This window comes from Cherax quadricarinatus, chromosome 13, assembly GCF_038502225.1.
Source record: "Cherax quadricarinatus isolate ZL_2023a chromosome 13, ASM3850222v1, whole genome shotgun sequence".
NCBI classification, from domain to species: domain Eukaryota; kingdom Metazoa; phylum Arthropoda; class Malacostraca; order Decapoda; family Parastacidae; genus Cherax; species Cherax quadricarinatus.
The window spans coordinates 7,537,114-7,559,273 of NC_091304.1; the positions used below are offsets into that span (position 1 = coordinate 7,537,114).

Below are 22,160 nucleotides of genomic sequence, written 5' to 3' on the forward strand. Positions count from 1 at the left end.
TATCCAGGATTTTTCTTTTTTAACAGTTTGAAACATAACCAACTAGAGGAAATAACCTGTTTGAATTAATAAACTTGAAGTTAATGATGCACTTGAGGAAAGTAATCACACACTTTCGATATATCATGGAATTACTGTAATAACAAGATTCCAGATTTTCGTGCTGCCAATTTTGTGGGAATGGGGGATTAAATAGGAATCAGCTGATGTGATCTGACAACTGATTATCATGTAGGGCAGGTAGGGAGAGATCTTTTTTAGATTTTGATTTTACCCCCGAAATGGCTAGTTTATTGTGCACTTGGTTGTCTTCAAGAGGGAGCTGGACAGAGATACCTAAAGACGGTGCCGGATCAGCCGGGCTGTGGTTCTTACGTTGGATTGTGTGCGGCCAGCAGTAACAGCCTCGTTGATCAGGCCCTGATCCACCGGGAGGCCTGGTCATGGACCGGGCCACGGGGGCGTTGATCCCCGGAATACCCTCCAGGTAGAGCCCATAGCCACCCTGTGGACGGTAGCGCAAGAGCACATGGATACAGAAAAGGCATAGGAACTAGGCCCCAAAAGAGTTAACAGGCGTATATTTGGATTTACATCTACATATCTACAGCTCACTTATCTATTAAAAGAAAATTTAGGAAATTTCTTAGTATATCTGGTATCTTATTTTCATTAATAGGATATCTTGACATGTTACATAGGTTATTATACTGTCCATCTCTGTATTCCTCAATAAGTGGACAATTAAGCACATAGTGTTCAAGACAGTGACCATATGTCTGATCACATAATTTGCATTTAGTTTGATCATCAGTCAGTCTGTTCACATTGAATTCCCTCAAGGAAGGTTCCTTGATGTTGGTGAGGGGCTCTTGATTTAGGGAATTGGATCTGTGCTCCAGTTCCCCGAATTAAGCCTGAATGCCTTCCACATCCCCCCCCCAGGCGCTGTATAATCCTCAGGGTTTAGCGCTTCCCCCTTGATTATAATAATAATAATAATGTTCACATTGAAATGTAAATATGTTTTTCAAAGCTGCATAGTTAAAGCTGCTCAGGCAACATATGTTCCAAAAAGGGAATTAGATCAAACAAAAATTACTCTTAAATTAATAAACAACAGATTAAAACATCTTGTATGGCAAGAGAGAGACATTCGGCAGGTGAAGCAGAAAGAACAGATTCCTAAGTAATCAATATATTCAAGAATATTTCAAGAAAGGAATAAGAAAAGCTAAAAGGGATTATGAAAATTAAAGTCGCAGGGGAATGGAACAGCGCTGTAAAGCCCTTGTGGTTTAGCACTTCTTTTTGATTCTTTCTTTCAACACACCGGCCGTATCCCACCGAGGCGGGGTGGCCCAAAAGAAAAAACGGAAGTTTCTCATAATAATAATAATAATAATAATAATAATAATAATAATAATAATAATAATAATAATAAGGGAATGGAAGAACAATCCAAAAGTTTTTTTTTAGGTATATGAGACACTTGTGCAGTATTTAGGTATCTTTATTGTGGAAACTTTCACCGGTCTGGCTTCATTAGTCCAGTACAGAGAAGTAATCAGTCCCTTGGCCTAGAGTTGATGTGTTCACTCCATCAATTTTGACAATAGTACACCATATGGTAGGTATAATGTTTGTCACAAAACAGGAAAAGTATTTCCTGACACGCGTCTTAAATCATATGATGACTCACAGCTGCAGCTTTTGGTCATCTAACCGAGGACTTCCGCTGGCTTACCCGTTGACCTCTTTAAAAATCATAGTTATGATTACAACCATTAGTAGCTTATACACCATATGTGCAGAAAAGGGGTTTCTATACTGTAACAGGTGAGGTGAAGCAATGGGGGGCAGCGTTACTAGTGAAATTAAGTCATGCCTATAGCTGAAGCAAGCATTAACTCTGGTAGGTATAGTGCTTCCTTTTAGATTATAATAATAATTAAGCAAGCATTGAAGAATTCCCAGTATCAAGATACCAAGATGCTGTGCCTGACATGTATAAATGATTTAAAAAACCAACAAGTTGATGAAAGAGACACTTGTGCAACATACTGGTGTATCTTTATTGTGCAAACGTTTTGCAAGTTAGTAGTTTCACCAGTCCATTACAAAGAAGAACAGTTTAAGATGAGATGAAGTTTGAGGTAATCAATCCCTCAGGATGAAGCTGACATGTTTCAGTCCATCAATCTTTACAAAAGTACAGGGAATTCAACAATTTACTAACCTATAGGCATGACATATTTCCTCCGGTGGAATTTTCCACTGGTGATGCCATCTCCAACTGCTTCACCTTATCTGTTTACAGTATATCAGCCCATTCTCTGCACATATGCTGTACTTCTGTCAAGAATGATGGGCTGAACACATCGACTCTAGGCCGACGGATTACTTGCCATGTAGATTCTCAACAATACTTTGAGCTGCTGCCAAAATAGGTTAAGGACCACTGTTCTACAGGAAATACCTAAGAAGGCAAGACTAGTATCATTCAAAAGCTAATCATAACTGTATGAAATCCACTTTAAGTCAACAATAATAGAAACCACACTGATATAAAACTCACAGTTTAACCATATACTAGTATTGAAAACAAAGGTTAATATAGTACTGTAGTGTGTATCATTACATATACTGTAATCCTCCATATATAAACAGAGGAAAAATGCTAACAGGAGGATTTTTTCACATGGTAGTAATAAATAGTTTACAATATTTAATACATACTGATAAAAATATAAATAAAATTAAGACTACTTTCCAAAACACACACACACATTATGATAGTGTACATGTTTATCACACTTCCTCAGTAATGTAATATTGCTTTCTGATGAATTCAAATCTCTTTTAGTCTTATTACTGTATTTTCTCGCATATATGGAGCATGACAGAATTATCATAATGGTAAATCAGTGATCATATTCAAGAGCTAAATACTCTTTAGTTTATGCTAAAGTATAACCCAAAGCCTACCCTTGGCCCTCACCTTGAGCATATAAGACACAGGGTGATTTTCCAAGATTTTTTGTAGGGAAAAAAAAAGGCATGCCTTATATGCTGGAAAATACAGTATGTTAACAGCCATCTCCTGCCAAGACAAATTGACCCAAAAGAAAAAAAATTCAAGTTTATCTTTTATTAAAAGGATAAAACTTATCTACTAGCCAATAATATTTAAAGTGCTAAGCAAACTGTTGGCAAAAAGTAAAATATGGCTACAAACAATTTTTTTTTTTCAACAAACCGGCTGTATCCCACCAAGGCAGGGTGGCTCAAAAAGAAAAACGAAAGTTTCTCTTTTTAAATTTAGTAATTTATACAGAAGGGGTTACTAGCCCCTTGCTCCTGGCATTTTAGTTACCTCTTACAACGCGCATGGCTTACGGAGGAAGAATTCTGTTCCACTTCCCCATGGAGATACAAACAAAATATTGTCCATTATTATAACTGTACATACATGTTCACAAAATGAACCAAACTCATATGAGTCATAAAGCCTCTTTGTTAAGAACCATTGTTTTTTTTCCCTCCTAGCAGTTTACTTTCAGAGCATTTAGGATATGTGCACCTGAAAATATAATACAGTATTGTACTGAAATATATGGATCCTGTAATTTCTCCAAGTGCGTATACAACAATATTAAAGTAAAACCTTGCCTCCATCCAATCATAAATAACAAAAATGAGTTCCAGGTATATATTTATTATTTTTTTTATTATCACACTGGCCGATTCCCACCAAGGCAGGGTGGCCCGAAAAAGAAAAACTTTACCATCATTCACTCCATCACTGTCTTGCCAGAAGGGTGCTTTACACTACAGTTTTTAAACTGCAACATTAACACCCCTCCTTCAGAGTGCAGGCACTGTACTTCCCATCTCCAGGACTCAAGTCCGGCCTGCCGGTTTCCCTGAACCCCTTCATAAATGTTACCCTGCTCCAGGTATAGTACCGTATAAATAAAATACTACTGAACACATGGTCCAACAGGAGCACTGGTGAGAAAAAATTCCTATATTTTTTTACTTTATACCTTCAGTATTCAGTATAGTTTGGTGAAACCTTCATATAATGGACTAACAGAGAAAAGGGGATGTCTGCACTAATGAAAATCCATTGTACTGAAGTGCCCAGTGCAGCAGACTAAGGCCATTCCATCGATGGTATTAATGGACAAGAACAAATGCCCCATTCAGCAGACCTAGTGTGCTGCTTTGATGACATTACTGGATATACTAAGGAAAAACTGTAATATGTATAGTATAGCACAATAAATTACCTGAGAATAAGAGTTAACAGGACAGTACTCTATATTATATGTACCCCTCAAGGAAGGTTCCTTGATGTTGGTGAGGGGCTCTTGATTTAGGGAATTGGATCTGTGCTCCAGTTCCCCGAATTAAGCCTGAATGCCTTCCACATCCCCCCCCCAGGCGCTGTATAATCCTCCGGGTTTAGCACTTCCCCCTTGATTATAATAATAATACTATATGTAATAAAATAGAAACGTTGTAAATCCAGGGAAAATCATTGACAGTATGCAAGCGTATGCACATTCAATAATAAACTGACCCAGGATGGGCCAGTTGTTCCACTTATTTGGAAACAATGAAAACAGAAAGGTCATGGATGAGGCCTCTGCCAGACAAATCTGTAATGCAGCAGACTTGGTCTTCTGCACTGATGGTACTACCAGACACCTATTGTACTAACAGATGTGACATATATGTACTGGACTTGGTCAGCTGCAAATCGATGATTTTACCAGACACCCCCATACAGCAGGATCACTGAGCCTTCTTTCCAGCAAAAAAATTTGATCATTATATCCAAAATCCATTGCATAAGGGGTCCATTATATCAAGGTTTTACAACACTGTTATATTTTATATGGTATATATACATATACTACAGAAATACAAAGTTTAACAATATCATGATAATTTTCTAAATGCAGAAATAAAGAAACCAATTGTATCTTCATCAACACTCCAGTTACCTGAATTATTGCAAGGAAAAGGGCCAAACCTCTGCACTTTACCACATTCTTCTTCATTTAGCCCACAGTTTGGTAATCCAGGCTTACCAAGCTTAGGAGTCGTTTCTATAAGTTCTACATTTGCATATTTATCCAACAGCCATTTCACCATATTTTCATTTTCCTCTGGGACAATAGTACATGTGCTGTACACAAGTTTTCCCCCTGGTTGTAAAAGCTCCACTGCATTCTCCAACAATTTATGCTGAATAATTGGAAAAGATTGCAGTTCTTTCATATTCGTTTTGGTCTGAATTTGAGGACGCTGACCAAGGGCACTGCAAGGAGCATCAAGCAGAATCCATCTGAATGAGGAAGGTTTATATGGTGGTGCACATGAATTATATTCTTGATCCATACCTACACTATTTAATTTACTTGAGATTTTGTATGTATTACTTTCTGAAAAAATGTTATTGGGTAAACAAATTTTCCTCTGACCAATATTACAAGCTGTACCATCTAAACCTATTGGAGAAATTAATTTTGTACTGTCATACTTAAATGCTTTTATATTAGTGAGGCCTAATTTTTGTGCAGTCAGTCTGATTTGGTTAAGTTTATTTTGTGACTTGTCAATGGCAATAACTTGTCCAGTGTTGTACATGAGTGTTGCAATATGTGTTGTTTTTCCCCCTGGTGCTGCACACATGTCTAGAACTTGTGCATGTTTATCAGGATTAAGAATATGGCTACATAATACTGATGGCAAGTTTTGGAGGAACAGTAACTCTGAATGACAACTTCCAAAACTAGGAGCATCAAATATTGGTTCTTTCACTGAGACTGCTAAACCAGTAGGTTTTGAAGTCTTAAAGAGATCCTTCCTACTCTGATTTACTATTCCATTTCCTAAAAACATTTTCCTACCACTGAAATGTTTGCACCCTCTTAAACAGGCATCATCAAGGTCAGCAAACACAGCTACTCTATCTCCGGCATGAAGATCTGGTGAGGCTCCTACAACACCAGGAGCAAAAACCTCTGCTCCACGAAGTACCGCTGACCCACACATTCGTCCTACTATCACCTCCTTCGTTGCTGGTTGTACCCCCTGGATACCAGATGATTCTATTATTAGTAGATCTGGCAATAAATGATGTGGATACACTAATGGAAGTGGACTAGTTTTACCTATGTATTGATGCCTGAGATGCTCTTCAATAAGTGCCAATGCCTTCCTTAGAGTAATTTTGAGTACATTAACTCGAACGGTAGTAAACCTAGGTGGCAAAGACAAAATTGTGAGGGTTTTGCCCAGAATATTTAGATCAGTTTCTGCAAATTTCTGTTGATTAAGTGATAATTCACCTTGAATTTTGCTAACCTGACCTTGATAGTTATGGTTCACATGCTTTAAAGACTTATTTATAAATTCAGATACTTCCTGAAGAAGAGGGTTAAAGTTTCCTGGAATAAACTGGTCTTTGCTGCTTGAATTCTCCAATACATCCATAGCTCAACTGCTGGGAAAACAAATATGGTACTTTCAGTTAGCCAGTTAAATACAATCATTGATATAACATAAAGAATCATTAGTTTCTAAATAATAGGTTACAGTATATTTTTTTTTTAAATATAATTGGTAAAAGTGAAAAGCAACTAGATGACCTACGAATAAAGATATCTAATAAAGATTGCTAATAAACTCTGTCAGTTACAGTACTGTATACTATTATAATATGGAAATGTGTGGTTAAAAAATAATATAATAATAATAATATCTTTATATGGTAGTAGGTTGGTAGACAGCAACCACCCAGGGAGGTACTACCGTCCTGCCAAGTGAATGTAAAACGAAAGCCTGTAATTGTTTTACATGATGGTAGGATTGCTGGTGTCCATTTTTCTGTCTCATAAACATGCAAGGTTTCAGGTACGTCTTGCTACTTCTGCTTACACTTAGGTCACACTACACATACATGTACAAGCATATATATATACACACATCCCTCTGGGTTTTCTTCTATTTTCTTTCTAGTTCTTGTTCTTGTTTATTTCCTCTTACCTCCATGGGGAAGTGGAACAGAATTCTTCCTCCGTAAGCCATGCGTGTTGTAAGAGGCGACTAAAATGCCGGGAGCAAGGGGCTAGTAACCTCTTCTCCTGTATATATTACTAAATGCAAAAGGAGAAACTTTCGTTTTTCCTTTTGGGCCACCCCGCCTCGGTGGGATACAGCCGGTGTGTTGAAAGAAAGAAAGAAGAATAATATCTTTATTTACTACAAGTACATGTACAAGGTATACAGGTCTAGCTGACATCAGTGACATACTCTATAGAAAGCTGCTTGTCATGGAGAGCACTCTGGGTATTTTAGGTCAGTTTTGTCCCAGGATGGGACCCACACCAGTCGACTAACACCCAGGTACCCATTTTACTAATGGGGGAACATAGACAACCGGTGTAAATAAACACACCCAATGTTTCTACCCTCACTGGGAATCAAACCCAGATTTGTCTGCAACGGACAAGTGTCTATTGACCCAAACACTGTATACACACAGACTGCTATATGTTACCAATTGCTTCTAGCCTAGAAAGTTCATATATTTTAGTGAGTGTATAAGACATGAAACAGCTGGATATTTTTATTTAACAGATATTTTGCCCACCAGAGGATTTATCAATCTTATACCGAGACATGAGAAAAGAGACTTATAAGTAGAACCAGAATGGTAGAGATGAGAAATAGAAGAAGAAGAAACAGAAATAGAAATAGAAGAAATAGTAGTAACAACAACATAAGCATTGGTGGAGCTTGTTTTTGATGTAATTTAATTTGATAACTTAAATCAGCAAAATCATACTATACAATAAAGAGATTAAATATGATGCATGCTCAAGGTAAGGCATTACATGTTTGGAGTTGCAGAGTACAAGTGCATTTGTATGTATGTATGTACTATTAAAGCATTTAAATTAATAATTTTCAAAATGATGAAAAATGGCTATCTAAAATAAGCATTCACTAAATAATAGGGTGAAACTGGCCTGCCAAGCCGCTTTTAAGAAACAAAATTTGCATACATACTATATTAATGATTATTTACTGCAACATATGCCATATTACTACAATACTATATACATTACTGCATAAAACATTCTGTACCATCTCATATATCTACAGATACAGTTACTGCTGCTCTTCTGGGTATATGTACATACTTATCATTTAACAGTATTCTAAAACTCTAACTGTAATGTATTTTTTTACACCTTTAAGATTAAGACTTGCCCAAGGCATTATATATAATATAAGTTGTAAATGCTATTTGCAGTAATTTTCCCATTACATCCACTGAATATCACTTTGCAAAAATGATAAATCTTTGTCTAGATTTATTTTTTAGAATTTACATAGAAAAAATTAACTAGTGCCATATGGAGAAAATAAGTCAGTGCTATTGTTACAGCTATTTTTGAGACTGGTGGGACCCTGACACATTACTGTAGTAGTCAAAAGCCTTAGATAAAAGAATCAACTCAGTTTTGATCATTCATATAGCATCCACTATTACTAGTAACCTTAAAAAAAAAAAAAAGTCATGCACCCATTTCATGTCAAGAATAAAATTTATTAGCACACTCAAAGCTTGCCAAATGAGGTGCAAAACGATTATGCCTAGCTTACAAAGTTATGAAAATTACAGTAGTCCTGTTAAAAATACTGTATTCATGTACTCTGCTCCAATAAAAAAAATGGAAAACAAACTAAATTATTATATTACAAGTGTTTAATCTGTAGATAGTGGAATGAATTAAAAAAAGATGCAGTAAGTACTACAACCATAGAAAATGTTAAAAAATATGATGTACAAATTTTTGAAGACAGGACACCACAAGGATACCTCTTCTCCTGTAGCTATAGGCAATTACAAATAGGTAATTACACTGAAAAATTATCAAATTAAGATGCTAAAGTTTAAATGGGACATAATATTTTGTTTTATATTTTGTAAGGGTGAGAAATCTTAATCGGCATGGTACTAGAGAAAGTGAACATAACTGTATATATAGATATATAATCAATAATCAAACAAAAAATAAATAATTATTCATGTAGAAAGCACAGTTTCTATCATAAAGATCTGCACAATAAAGATTTACAAATATCAAAATAAAATTTTATAAAATACATATCCAGTACATTACTGTGTTACACAAAAGCTTGTATTATAAAAAGTCCTAATAACTGTAGAAACCATTCATCATGTAGAAAGCACAGTTTCTATCATAAAGATCTGCACAATAAAGATTTACAAATATCAAAATAAAATTTTATAAAATACATATCCAGTACATTACTGTGTTACACAAAAGCTTGTATTATAAAAAGTCCTAATTAACTGTAGAAACCATTCATCATAAATGATTATTATATAAAAATAATTTGTTGTATAAAAATAGTCATATAAAATTCATTCATCATACAAATAACATTAGGTGTACAATTTTTTTTACAAGTGTTAAAAATGCATGTCTCAAAAAGAGCATTACTGGTATGTCACGAAAAAAGAACTAACCTTTTCCCCAGGATGCAACCCACAACAGTCAATTTACACCCAGTTACTTACTGTTAGTTGAACAGGGGCAATAGGTGAAAAGGAAACATGCCCAACATTTCCACTTATGATGGGATCGATCCCAGGTCCTTCAGATATGAGTTTAAGGTGCCACCCATGAGCCATAAGCCTGTATTAGAGCCTTGAGTTTAATCCAAGGGAGGAACAGTCGAATTCCTGAAAAAGATTATATTTCCATAAATCACAATATACAATTATATGAATAAATGACATGCTTTATGGACTTCAACATAAATCCCTTGAACAGTTTAGAGGATTTTGGGCAGTCTTAACATTAACTTATTACCGGACAAGAAGTTGAGAGCCTTTTTGGGGTTATCCTAGGTTCTCTACACATGCTGCTATGTATGATAATCTATGTAACTGTACTTGTGTATACCTAAACTTAGTAACCATCATCAAAGCAGCCCCATCGAAAGGTCAAAGCACTAGAAGTGGTATCCCTATATAACTGAAAGAAATGCATCAGAATAGTAATAAAATGTTGTTGGTAATGGGTTGAAGAGTGAAGATAGTCCCAGGACAACAAGGCTGTGAAGGGTGAATTAAATGTTTATTTATGGCACCACAATTTACCTGTAAGTAAGTAAGTTTATTCAGGTATACACAAATACAGTTACATAGAATTATCATACATAGCAGCATATGCATAGAGAACCTAGGATAACCCAAAAAAAGTCAGACACAGGGACTTATTTCCATTGGAAAGTTCGGTTTAACCCTTCCAGTAATTATAATAATGATCGCCTGTGCAGTAAATTTGTTCAGGTACAAGCACACACAAAGTTACATATATTACCACACACACAACAGCAAGTGTAGATTACCTAGGATAACCCAAAAAAAAAGTCATACTGACTTTTTCCATTAGGGTCCCAACGTTAAGAATGATTTAATCCATAAAGTGACAGTACAGTACTTCGTATATATACACTAAGATAACACCTATCAATGAATAAAGATCCTGTTTGTGATATGGATTAAATTCAACCCAACGTATATACATTTTTTTTTAATAATATTCCTGACATCCTTTATCTGGCTTCTTGTTATGATTACTCCGAGTATACCAAGAATAATATATTTTGGAAATATTTGTTTCATTGCTAAAAACACTCTATTTGGAAACTATATCATTCTTTTAATTTTACCTTTAGCGCCTAGATGGCGTTGTGTAAGTGACAGGCACCATATAAGTCACTTCAAATTAATATCTGCATACATTGCTGAAGAATTTAATATATTATTGATATATTGATCCACTGTATTTTAGCATTATGTTGAATAAGTTCTCTGAGGACGGAAGCAAATGGAGGAGCTACATTAACAACCATATTTAAGATTTATAACCAAAAACATTACAAAATAATCACATACACTTAGAATGCATGACACTTCACACTATACAACTCACATATTGAAGGGGTCATATGACAGTTCATACCATACTCATCTACTTGTGGTTGCCGGAGACGAGTTACAGCTCCTAGTCCCGTCTTCACCTGCGGTTGAATCTACTTTCACCACTTCCTCATCAAGATTATTCCACTTCCTAATCACTCTGGAAATTAAGAAAGAATATGCTTATGTCTCTAACTTCTCTTTATGTCCCTTATACCCGTGTCCTCTCTTTTCAGATAATTTCCTTCTATTTTCCTATCATGGCCTCAAGAGCATTTTATGCATGATTATGTCGTCTCTGGTTCTCCAGCCTTCCGAGGTAATCAGTTTGACTATTCTTGTATTATCCTTCTCAACTCGGAACTTATTTTGACAGCAGATCTTTGGATTTTTCTGTCTGACGAGTTTTATCATGAGTGGGCTCAACGCTGGTGCTACATATTCTACACTGAACCTGGCATAACATAAATGGATGTGTGTAACACCTTACAACCCTCATAACCCCTGTAGACATATTACTAAGTACCCCACTATCATACAAGTGATACAAGACTCAGCAGACTGCCTTTCTGAGGCTGTAGAACATTTGCTTCAACTCCACACCAGAGATTAATTCACAGACTGGGAAAAGTAAGGTTACGGGAAAAAAATAAATTGATCAAAGAGTAAAAGGGAACAGAAGATAATCATGACTCATGATAAAAAAGGAACCATCAGCATGGGGATCCCTCATGGATTGGTACTATGGTTATTGCTTCTCTAAATAATACGCAATTAATCTACAAAAAAGGATCAAGTCGTGAGTATGAGAATATAAATAGAAAACAAGACAGGATGCAAGAAAACTTGCCCAGTGACTATAAAGGAGTTCAGTCCAACCAAATGTAATTCATACAAATCGGAAGGAGTATAAACTAAGAGAAAAAGAAGTTAAAAGTGAGTAAGAAGATAATGAGAAGGATCTGTGAGTAATCATTGCACCGAACATACTACCAGAGGTACATATAAACCGTATAACATTTTCAGTGCACACGAAGCTTATAAATCATAAAATCGATCGTCTTCATATTCCTCAACAAAGAATCCATCAGTACACCATATATACATACGTTTGGCCCACTCCCTGGAATGCTTTGCATAACTTTCTATAAATTATGGGAGTATTAACGTATTTTCTGAATCATTTGTAATCCGTATTTTGTAGAGATAAAGTTTATCATTTGTCGTTTATCATTAAAAAATACATCACCAACACGAAGTTCACACCTGAGAAAGTCTGTTCAGAAGTCAGGGAAGGTCCAGTGGAACTAGAGTTTCTGGAACAGAGAGGAATGAACAGTGAGAGGTTCAGTGTATTGAATTTAGCACCATAGAAAAGGACCGAGGAAGATATGATAATGTCTTCCTGGCCCGTGGCCTGGTGGTCAAAACTCTCGCTTTACACGGCCAGGGTAGAAATATTGGGCGTATTTTTTTATACTGGTTGTCCACGTTCACCCATCAGTTTAAAATGTGTACCTGAGTGTTAGTGGACTGGTGTGGGTCGCATCCTGGGACAAAACTGACATAATTTACCCGAAATGCTCTGCTTAACAAGCAGCTTTCTATACAGTAGTATGTCACAGTGTCAACTACGACTGCATACCTTGTACATGTACCTGTAAAAATAAAGATATTATTATTATATATTATTATTATATTATACTGATAGGATTCTGCTGAACAGACCGTGACATTGGACCAATTCCAGAGGGACGGGGGCGACTTACAATTTAGATATTTACTACGGTAATAATGATGATAATAATAATAACTATTTATATATTAGGAAATACTGTCTTATGGTAGTGAATAATGATCGCGAATTGGATGAGGTAGCGGTGGAGCCAGACTCCATACATGGTTTCAAGAGTAGGTATGACAGGAGCTCAGAAGATAAGGAATTACTAAATAACCAATTTTGGAGTTAAGAGACAGGGCCAGGAGGCGAGTCTCAACCCCCACAAACGGTTGTCATGGTGATTTATTCGTCAGGAAAATTAGATCAAATGTCTCCTGACACAAGTTTTAAGATAAATAATGACCTGCTTAATCATCCGCTACCCAACGAGAGCTATCTTTACACGTCATTAAAACACAAAAAGTAGATTAATAAGATGGTTTCAGATGAGAGCGAGCACATAGACGGTGGAGAGGTGAAGGATAAAGAGAGAGAGAGTGTGTGTGTGTGAGAGAGAGAGAGAGAGAGAGAGAGAATGAGAGGTGCCAGTGTGGTGTTATATTAGTATAGTGAAGGTGGTGTGTCACTACACCACACTCTCCCCCGCTGTGTTTGGCCCAGGGGGCACCCGAGGTACAGTTTTACCTTGCCACCTACATTTCTTTGGAGTTTCTTCTATATATATTAATATCTATTTTCATTCGTATTCCTGGGTGCTGTGATTCACAGTTTGTTAGTTGTAAATTAAGCTCAGGTATATGAGTGATCAAGGACTGGTTTATAATACGGGTTTTGACAAGAGGTAACTAGAATGACTGGATAAAGGTATTAAAAGATAACTGATAAATAGAAGTGTATATTCTGTCATGGATTACATTTTTAATCAGACTAGTGTTGTTCAAATTAAATGAAAATCCTGGAATGTCTATTTGTAATATTTAAATGACATTTCCAGGTTTTGGTAGAGGCTGTCAGTCATAACAATGACAAAATGTCCTTTAATTTGATCTTGTTTTGTAAATTAATTGTACCATAATCCTGTGCCAGCATGTTTATGGCTAAAATTTCCCTTCACAGAAACTGTTCAACAGCCATTATTAGGTTCTGGGTTCTTGTTAGTCGTTAGTTGACACTTGTTCTGAAGCACATGAACCTGAAAATTATAATTGAATCTACTGAATAAGCAAACTTAATCCAGCACTTGAAGCTAGAGCTAATGAAAGCTATTTTGGGTGCTTGGGAAAGATTGTCGTTGGAGTAAACTTTTACTGTCATTATACAAGTTTAAATTTTTACAGTAGACTTCACTGGTAACATGTATAAATTAACCTTGGATAACCTAGAATATCAAGGTTAAAATAAAACTTTTTCAATGATCAAAGTCGTACTGTTGTATACTGTTGAGTTATCTTGCATTAAATCTACAAAATATATCAATAATGAAGGCCTACAACAGTGACAGGTAATAAAGTCACAGAAAAAAAGTCATATAGAAATTTGTGTATAATTTTAGTTAGGTTAGATTAGTTTATTTTCTGTGTAAAAAATTTCATACAAAGAAGCTACTTTTGTTCCCTACTTAATGGGACCTGCTTTATATAAATGACAGGACTTCCACCCTGTAAGCTGATTTGTTTGCAATTTTTTTCTTGTACTGAAGGTTTAGCTCTTCTTTTGATTATAATAATAATTCTTGCACTGAAATGTATACACACATTCAGGGTTGTCACATAAGTGTATCAACATGTATGGACGTGAGTTATGCATCAGCGTATAGCTGAACTATATGACATTTATGCATAGTTCATTGGTACAGCATTTGTCTCTTACTGAAGAGACCAGGTTTGATTTCTAGAGGGGCATGTGATTTTTTCATATACATCAAGCAATAACGAAGTACATACAGTACCTGAGAGTCAGTAGACTGTTGTGAGTCATATCCTGGAGAAGAGGATTGAAGGATCCATGTGGAAGTAAATGATTTTGTTTAGATTATTAACCCATATGGTTAGTAGCCCAGTTACTAATCAGGATGTCATCAGTGTTTTATTTCCACTGGGGTTGTTAATCCTGGCCTCCCTTCCCCCCCCACCCCCACCCCGAGGATGTGACCCACACCAGCTGCCTAATAGCATAAATAATAGGAGTCCTCAGGTTGTTCTTCAACTCTATACATCCTTGGTTAGGCCTCATTTAGATTATGCTGCACAGTTTTGGTCACCGTATTACAGAATGGATATAAATTCTCTGGAAAATGTACAAAGGAGGATGACAAAGATGATCCCATGTATCAGAAACCTTCCCTATGAGGATAGACTAAGGGCCCTGAAACTGCACTCTCTAGAAAGACGTAGAATTAGGGGGGATATGATTGAGGTGTATAAGTGGAAGACAGGAATAAATAAAGGGGATGTAAATAGTGTGCTGAAAATATCTAGCCTAGACAGGACTCGCAGCAATGGTTTTAAGTTGGAAAAATTCAGATTCAGGAAGGATATAGGAAAGTACTGGTTTGGTAATAGAGTTGTGGATGAGTGGAACAAACTCCCAAGTACCGTTATAGAGGCCAGAACGTTGTGTAGCTTTAAAAATAGGTTGGATAAATACATGAGTAGATGTGGGTGGGTGTGAGTTAGACCTGATAGCTTGTGCTAACAGGTCGGTTGCCGTGTTCCTCCCTTAAGTCAATGTGACCTGACCTGACTAGGTTGGGTGCATTGGCTTAAGCCGGTAGGAGACTTGGACCTGCCTCGCATGGGCCAGTAGGCCTTCTGCAGTGTTCCTTCGTTCTTATGTTCTTAACAGGTGTAAGGAAACATGCCCAACATGTCTGTTCATTCAATGATTGAATCTTGGTCACTCTGTATAAGCTAAGGTCGCTACCGAGCCACAAGCACCCTATGTATGCCACATTGCTTGTTCTTAAACCCCTGGGATTAAATAATAAAAAATTATCTTTCCCTCATGCATTCCGAAGAGCTTTTAAGTTCTAAGAAACATTTATAATGTGCTTGTTTCAGAAAGCAGGCATATGCAGTATATGACAAAATTAAAGGAAATGCATGATAAATGATTTGATAGGGACTTATGCTAACAAGAAGGTAGTCCATTATATTCTTAGCTATCTACAAACCATCTGAGGGCAATAATACAAAGACAACACTGGTTAAACATTATAGTGTTGAAACAGCAAAATTAACACCAGTCAGTCTATTTGCCATCATTCTTTCATGCAACTGTTCTACATGTCTGGCATATTTAAAGAAAAATCAGCAGGGAACTTGGTTCCATTAATTACAACCAGGTTTTGGTCAGGTTACAAATGCCACTTAGAATTTGCACCACCAGCAAAGCATGTAGACATAAAATATGAACTTTCATCATAAAATGTAAAAGAAAATCCAAGTATGTAATGAACTTTCTCATAGGTCTTAACCAACAGAGCACTTTGGTTAAGACCTATGGTGTCTGTAATGCTGAATATATTACTGTACATTGTGCTGCACAGATGCTTTGTGACACTACCATTAACACCTGGTACTGTTGGAGAGAAATGACATAAAATATTGACACAATGGATAAAGACACAAATGTAGTATTAAGCGATCCTTTATTGATAGTGTTTCATCTACACAGTTTACCTGGAGTTTACCTGGAGAGAGTTCCGGGGGTCAACGCCCCCGCGGCCCGGTCTGAGACCAGGCCTCCTGGTGGATCAGAGCCTGATCAACCAGGCTGTTGCTGCTGGCTGCACGCAAACCAACATACGAGCCACAGCCCGGCTGATCCGGAACTGACTTTAGGTGCTTGTCCAGTGCCAGCTTGAAGACTGCCAGGGGTCTGTTGGTAATCCCCCTTATGTGTGCTGGGAGGCAGTTGAACAGTCTCGGGCCCCTGACACTTATTGTATGGTCTCTTAACGTGCTAGTGACACCCCTGCTTTTCATTGGGGGGATGGTGCATCGTCTGCCAAGTCTTTTGCTTTCGTAGTGGGTGATTTTCGTGTGCAAGTTCGGTACTAGTCCCTCTAGGATTTTCCAGGTGTATATAATCATGTATCTCTCCCTCCTGCGTTCCAGGGAATACAGGTTTAGGAACCTCAAGCGCTCCCAATAATTGAGGTGTTTTATCTCCGTTATGCGCGCCGTGAAAGTTCTCTGTACATTTTCTAGGTCGGCAATTTCACCTGCCTTGAAAGGTGCTGTTAGTGTGCAGCAATATTCCAGCCTAGATAGAACAAGTGACCTGAAGAGTGTCATCATGGGCTTGGCCTCCCTAGTTTTGAAGGTTCTCATTATCCATCCTGTCATTTTTCTAGCAGATGCGATTGATACAATGTTATGGTCCTTGAAGGTGAGATCCTCCGACATGATCACTCCCAGTGGGCTTTATCAAGTTACAAACTTAGTAAAGTTCTCTTCTCATTATACTACTGCATATGTCTGTCCATCTGGTACTTTAACTGCTTTTATGACTGCATTTATTTATGAGAGAGAGTTACCTTAAAATCTTTTTTATTTTTAATACTGCATATGTTTTCCTTTCTCCTTCATGCTTCGGAAAATTGAGAAAAAATTTTAAATGCATAATAAACATTAACATTGCAACTGTCTCATTAATAGTAGTTTTTTTTTTTTTTCCAGAGGAATGATTACTTTAACAAAAAAATTAAAGTCTAGTAAGGGGGGAGGAATACCAGAGCCCCCAAAGAAGCGGATTTCTATTCGTGATCAACTACTAGTTAAAGAGGTATGTGGAATTGCTTTTTCTTTTTTATCTTTTTCTTGCGTCATATTCCTCATTTTTTTCTTTTTGTATCTTCCTCTTCAATTTCTTTTTAATCTTTCTTTTTCTTGGTAGTAGAGTTGTAGATGAATAGAACAGACTCTCAAGTAACATCATTGAGATGAGAATGATAGTCCACACAGTGGCTTTGTATTGGGTTATTAATGGTTTTAGGTGATTTGATGTAGTAGATCCCCAGGCACAAATACCATAGGTGAGGTAGGGGTAGATTAGAGAGTAGTACAATGTAAGTAGTGTTGTTTGAGATATAGAGTAACTTCTCTTGGAGAGGATGCCTGCTGTTTTGGAGGCTTTGGCTGTGTGTTGGATGTGGGTATTATCTTTCAAGTTGCGATCCAAGTGTAGACCTAAGCCTTAATTGTTAATACTTTCACAGACGCATGCACACATAAGTACATGCATACATAGACACACACACAAGGATACATACACATAAGGATACATACACATGTATACACATCTATTCATGTACCTATATATATATATATACAGTGGACCCCCGCTTAACGATCACCTCCAAATGCGACCAATTATGTAAGTGTATTTATGTAAGTGCGTTTGTACGTGTATGTTTGGGGGTCTGAAATGGACTAATCTACTTCACAATATTCCTTATGGGAAAAAATTCGGTCAGTACTGGCACCTGAACATACTACTGGAATGAAAAAAGTTCGTTAACCGGGGGTCCACTGTATATATATATATATATATATATATATATATGCATAGGCACATGCTTATATATGCATATGTATACATCAAGTATATATGTACACACATATTCATATGTGTATGTGTACAAATATGCTCATACATATGCACACACATATAAACACAAAAATGCACAGACATGCACATATAGGTTAATGCATATACATATGCATTACAAAAATTTACATTGATAGTCACACAAGTATACATGCAGTCATGCATATGCACATACATATGCATACATATGAAAAATGTACATTAATAAATGCATACAATTCAGACTCATATGCAAATGTATGCATACATAAGGGTATATACATGCTTGCATACACACATGCATACATAGTTACATATTTATATACAGTAGAGCTCCCATATCTGTGGATTTGGTTTCTATGGTTTACCATGGCCTGAAAATAAGCTTTAATTTTACTTAACCCTTTCAGGGTTTCAGATGTACTAGTACGGCTTACGCACTAGGGTTTTTGACATACTGGTACGCCTAAATTCTAGCGCCCTCAAATCTAGTGAGAGAAAGCTGGTAGGCCTACATATGTCTGTGTGGTCACTGTGCGCAGTATAAAAAAAATCCTGCAGCACACAGTGCGTAATGAGAAAAAAAAAATTGACCATGTTTTTGGATTAAAACAGCGACTTTGCACTGCATTTTCGTATGGTATTTATTGTTTTATTCTAGTAGTTTTCCTGGTCTCATTGTATAGAATGGAAGACATATTACAGAAATTGAGATGATTTTTGACTGGTTTTACAATGAAAAGTACCTTGAAATTGAGCTCAAAGTAGCAGAAATGTTCGATTTTTACCAAAGTTCATGCTAAGCGTCCAATACACATCAACTGGTGAGTCTAATATTCTTTCACAAGTGCGCCAATATTATTTATACCATTTCTACACTAATGCAGTAGTCTGCATAACGGTAAATATTCTATTTTTTGTGAGAATAAAAATTCAAAGTGGAAAGCAAAAGAATGTAAGAGGGGCGTGGGGACGTGACTAATGAACAGAGGAAATGTTATTTTAGTGCCAGGAATGTCTTTCTTGTTTATTCTGGACCCTATTTTTTTTATTTTAGTAACAGACATGATGATACATATACATGAACATTACAGTTGTCTTGCTCGTCCAGCACAGTATATTACACAATCACAATACATGTACTGCTGGAACAGTGTACTAACATCAGTCATGGCTTAGATATATAGCAAAACAATCAATACATCACCACGAACTTAGAAACATTCAGCACATATAAATAATTCACTACAGGTAAAGACACCTATCACTAAAAGTCTCCCCAGCACATAACTGTGGGAAGCCTCACCCCCCCGTCCTTTGCGCTACTCACCCAAACCTATTCTCAACCGAACATACAAATACAAAGAAAATGAAAGCATCTTATCTCATTGATACATTACATATTTTTATAGTGTTAATACATAGGTATAATATACAATACACTCAATCCACACAGACCCCACCCCATAATATTACAACATAACATAATAGTCCAAATTTCATACTCACACCAGTGGCATAATCCTATACTGGGCACATGCCCTGCCCTCAAGGCGCATGCAAACTGGCTTCCCAAGACACACGCCATTAACCAGCACTGCCGGTTATTGGCAGCTAAGGTTTCCTCCCTCGCTGCCCCACTACTACTTTCGCGAGACCACCTGGGCCCAGGGGACCACGTTTGCTTTGCTCTCCACGCACAACACCCGTGCCACCTGGCACCACCTGCTGCCGCTGCTCACCTCCACTAGCACACCGGCCCCCATCTACCGATGCCCTCTTCCCTGGATGTTGAGCCGGCGTCAGGACGTCATCAGAGTCCTACATTGCTGCCGCCCTCTTCCTCGTCCCAGCATCCGCCTCCATGTGTGCAACCAGGGTGTCCACATGATGAACCTCCACCACCACCTTCGTCGATGCCTTCCGACCAGAGGTCGACATGCCCCCGCCAACCTCACCAGCACCAACAACGGCCTCCTGCTGCTCGACTGCCCCGAACACGAGCTCCGGACTGGTCGACGGCACAGCCGTGGAGACCACATCCAGAGACAGGAACATATTATGCAGAACCGACGCTAATGTCGCATCCAATTCCTCCACTTCTTCTGTCACCTGGTCCTCCCCAAAATCCTTCTCTACCACCTGCGATGTAGGCAACTCGGGAGATGGCAGCTCCAATTCTGACTCCACCACTGGCTCCTCAGTCTCCTCACTCCAAAGGCGACCACATCCACCAGCTCCTTGTCGTCTATGTATGGGAGCCTCATGCCCAACGTCATTCGTTGCTGCACCGGCCGGCCTGGCCTGCCCTCGCTGCCCACGTGTTACCGCCATATGATCATAGGCTCCGCAGAGACGGCACGTCTGTCGTTGGCCAGCATACGACACCATGACCTGCGTACGGAATTCATTAAGGTACACATACGATGGTATGGCCTGATGAAGAGACATCTTAAGGGTAAACGTACCTTCGTGGAGACCAGCATACTCCCCAGCCTCCCACTTGCCATGTTTTGCCATGTGTACCACTCCGTATCTGCTGAAAACACCGCGTAGATCCATTGCATCGGCCTCGAAGGGCACGTTGCGCAGTTTTACCCACGTGTATTGTCGTGAGACATCCGCCATATGCACACGCACTGCAGGGGACACGTCCACGCAGATATCTTGAAACTGCTCAACCAGCTCCTCATACACTGGCCCCTTGAGTAGTTTCACAAATATCCGGTAGGCGCCATTTAAAGCCACACCGTACAAATCCTTGGTCTTAATACCATAAGTGTCACGAATAATCTTGGGTAGCAATACCTGTGTATTCTCAGGCGTAATCGCCCCCCGAATAAGCTCGATACCAATGGTATTCACCCGCCTCCGCACGCTAACTGCCATGACGTCACTGGTTAGCTTGCTAGACTGTCAGGAGAGAGGTGCAAGGCACGTCCACACTCCCTGGCAGCCAGGTCGCGAAATGCCTTTGTAATTAAAATCTATTCTGGACCCTATTCGGAAATTGGCGTCTTTTGAAATTTGTGTGAAATAGGCAAAATTGCTAAATTCTGACCATTGTATTGGATAGTTGAAATTAGTAAATGGGTGGTTTTTTGTACTCATTCGGTAGAAAAAATGGAGTTCTAGTGAAATAGTTATGATTTTTATCAACTAGTACACTGGAATTGGCCGAAAATAGGGCTCAAAGTGGGCAAAATCGCTGATGCATAAACATCGTCGAGACTGCTAACTTTGCAAGAGCATAATTCCATAAATTTTCCATCAAATTTCGTACTTTTGATGTCATTATGATCGGGAAAAGATTCTCTTATCTTTTCATAAGAATTTTTTTTTTTTTTTTTTTTTTTTTTTGAAATATGGGCAACCCTGAGAACAAGTCTGGGAGAGGGCCTGGGGACCCTGAAAAGGTAATAATGGCCACAGAGCACGAAAGTAGTGATAGTGGCACTTCTTCAAAGCCTTCGAGAAACTGTGAAGTGCTTCCCATCAGTGAAAAAGTGCTAATTCTCCATTTATTGTGTTCAATTTATCAGTTAAACTTTATCAAAGGTATGTTATTATTTTATTATCACACTGGCCGATTCCCACCAAGGCAGGGTGGCCCGAAAAAGAAAAACTTTCACCATCATTCACTTCATCACTGTCTTGCCAGAAGGGTGCTTTACACTACAGTTTAAACTGCAACATTAACACCCCTCCTTCAGAGCGCAGGCACTGTACTTCCCATCTCCAGGACTCAAGTCCGGCCTGCGGTTTCCCTGAACCCCTTCATAAATGATACTTTGCTCACACTCCAACAGCACGTTAAGTATTAAAAACCATTTGTCTCCATTCACT

The 22,160-nt window shown here is 37.9% G+C and overlaps 2 protein-coding genes across 10 annotated transcripts in view; one reads left to right on the forward strand and one right to left on the reverse strand.

Moving 5' to 3' along the window:
* Nucleotides 1-1,492: 1,492 nt before the first annotated feature.
* On the reverse strand, nucleotides 1,493-11,499 carry LOC128688609 (tRNA (cytosine(72)-C(5))-methyltransferase NSUN6). 7 transcript variants are annotated; one of them, XM_053776510.2, is made up of 3 exons: nucleotides 11,085-11,499; nucleotides 9,632-9,796; nucleotides 1,493-6,520 (listed from the first exon to the last, which is right to left on the reverse strand). In XM_053776510.2, the coding sequence occupies exon 3, from the start codon at nucleotides 6,508-6,510 to the stop codon at nucleotides 4,951-4,953; it is 1,560 nt and encodes a 519-aa protein (XP_053632485.1). In that variant the 5' UTR covers nucleotides 6,511-6,520; nucleotides 9,632-9,796; nucleotides 11,085-11,499; the 3' UTR covers nucleotides 1,493-4,950. The 7 variants fall into 7 exon arrangements, with proteins under 7 accessions (XP_053632485.1, XP_053632484.1, XP_053632486.1 ...); XM_053776509.2 differs by having other exon boundaries at nucleotides 11,055-11,499; XM_053776511.2 differs by lacking the exon at nucleotides 11,085-11,499 and adding an exon at nucleotides 10,670-10,712.
* Nucleotides 11,500-13,265: 1,766 nt separating this feature from the next.
* LOC128688611 (NEDD8-conjugating enzyme UBE2F) overlaps nucleotides 13,266-22,160 on the forward strand; it is a 34,769-nt gene continuing 25,874 nt past the window's right edge. The window contains exons 1-2 of one of the 3 annotated variants that reach the window (XM_053776517.2): nucleotides 13,266-13,394; nucleotides 17,405-17,510. In XM_053776517.2, the coding sequence (XP_053632492.1) occupies nucleotides 17,409-17,510 (102 nt within the window). In that variant the 5' untranslated portion in view covers nucleotides 13,266-13,394; nucleotides 17,405-17,408. The other 2 variants (XM_053776513.2, XM_053776516.2) reach the window with 2 other exon arrangements.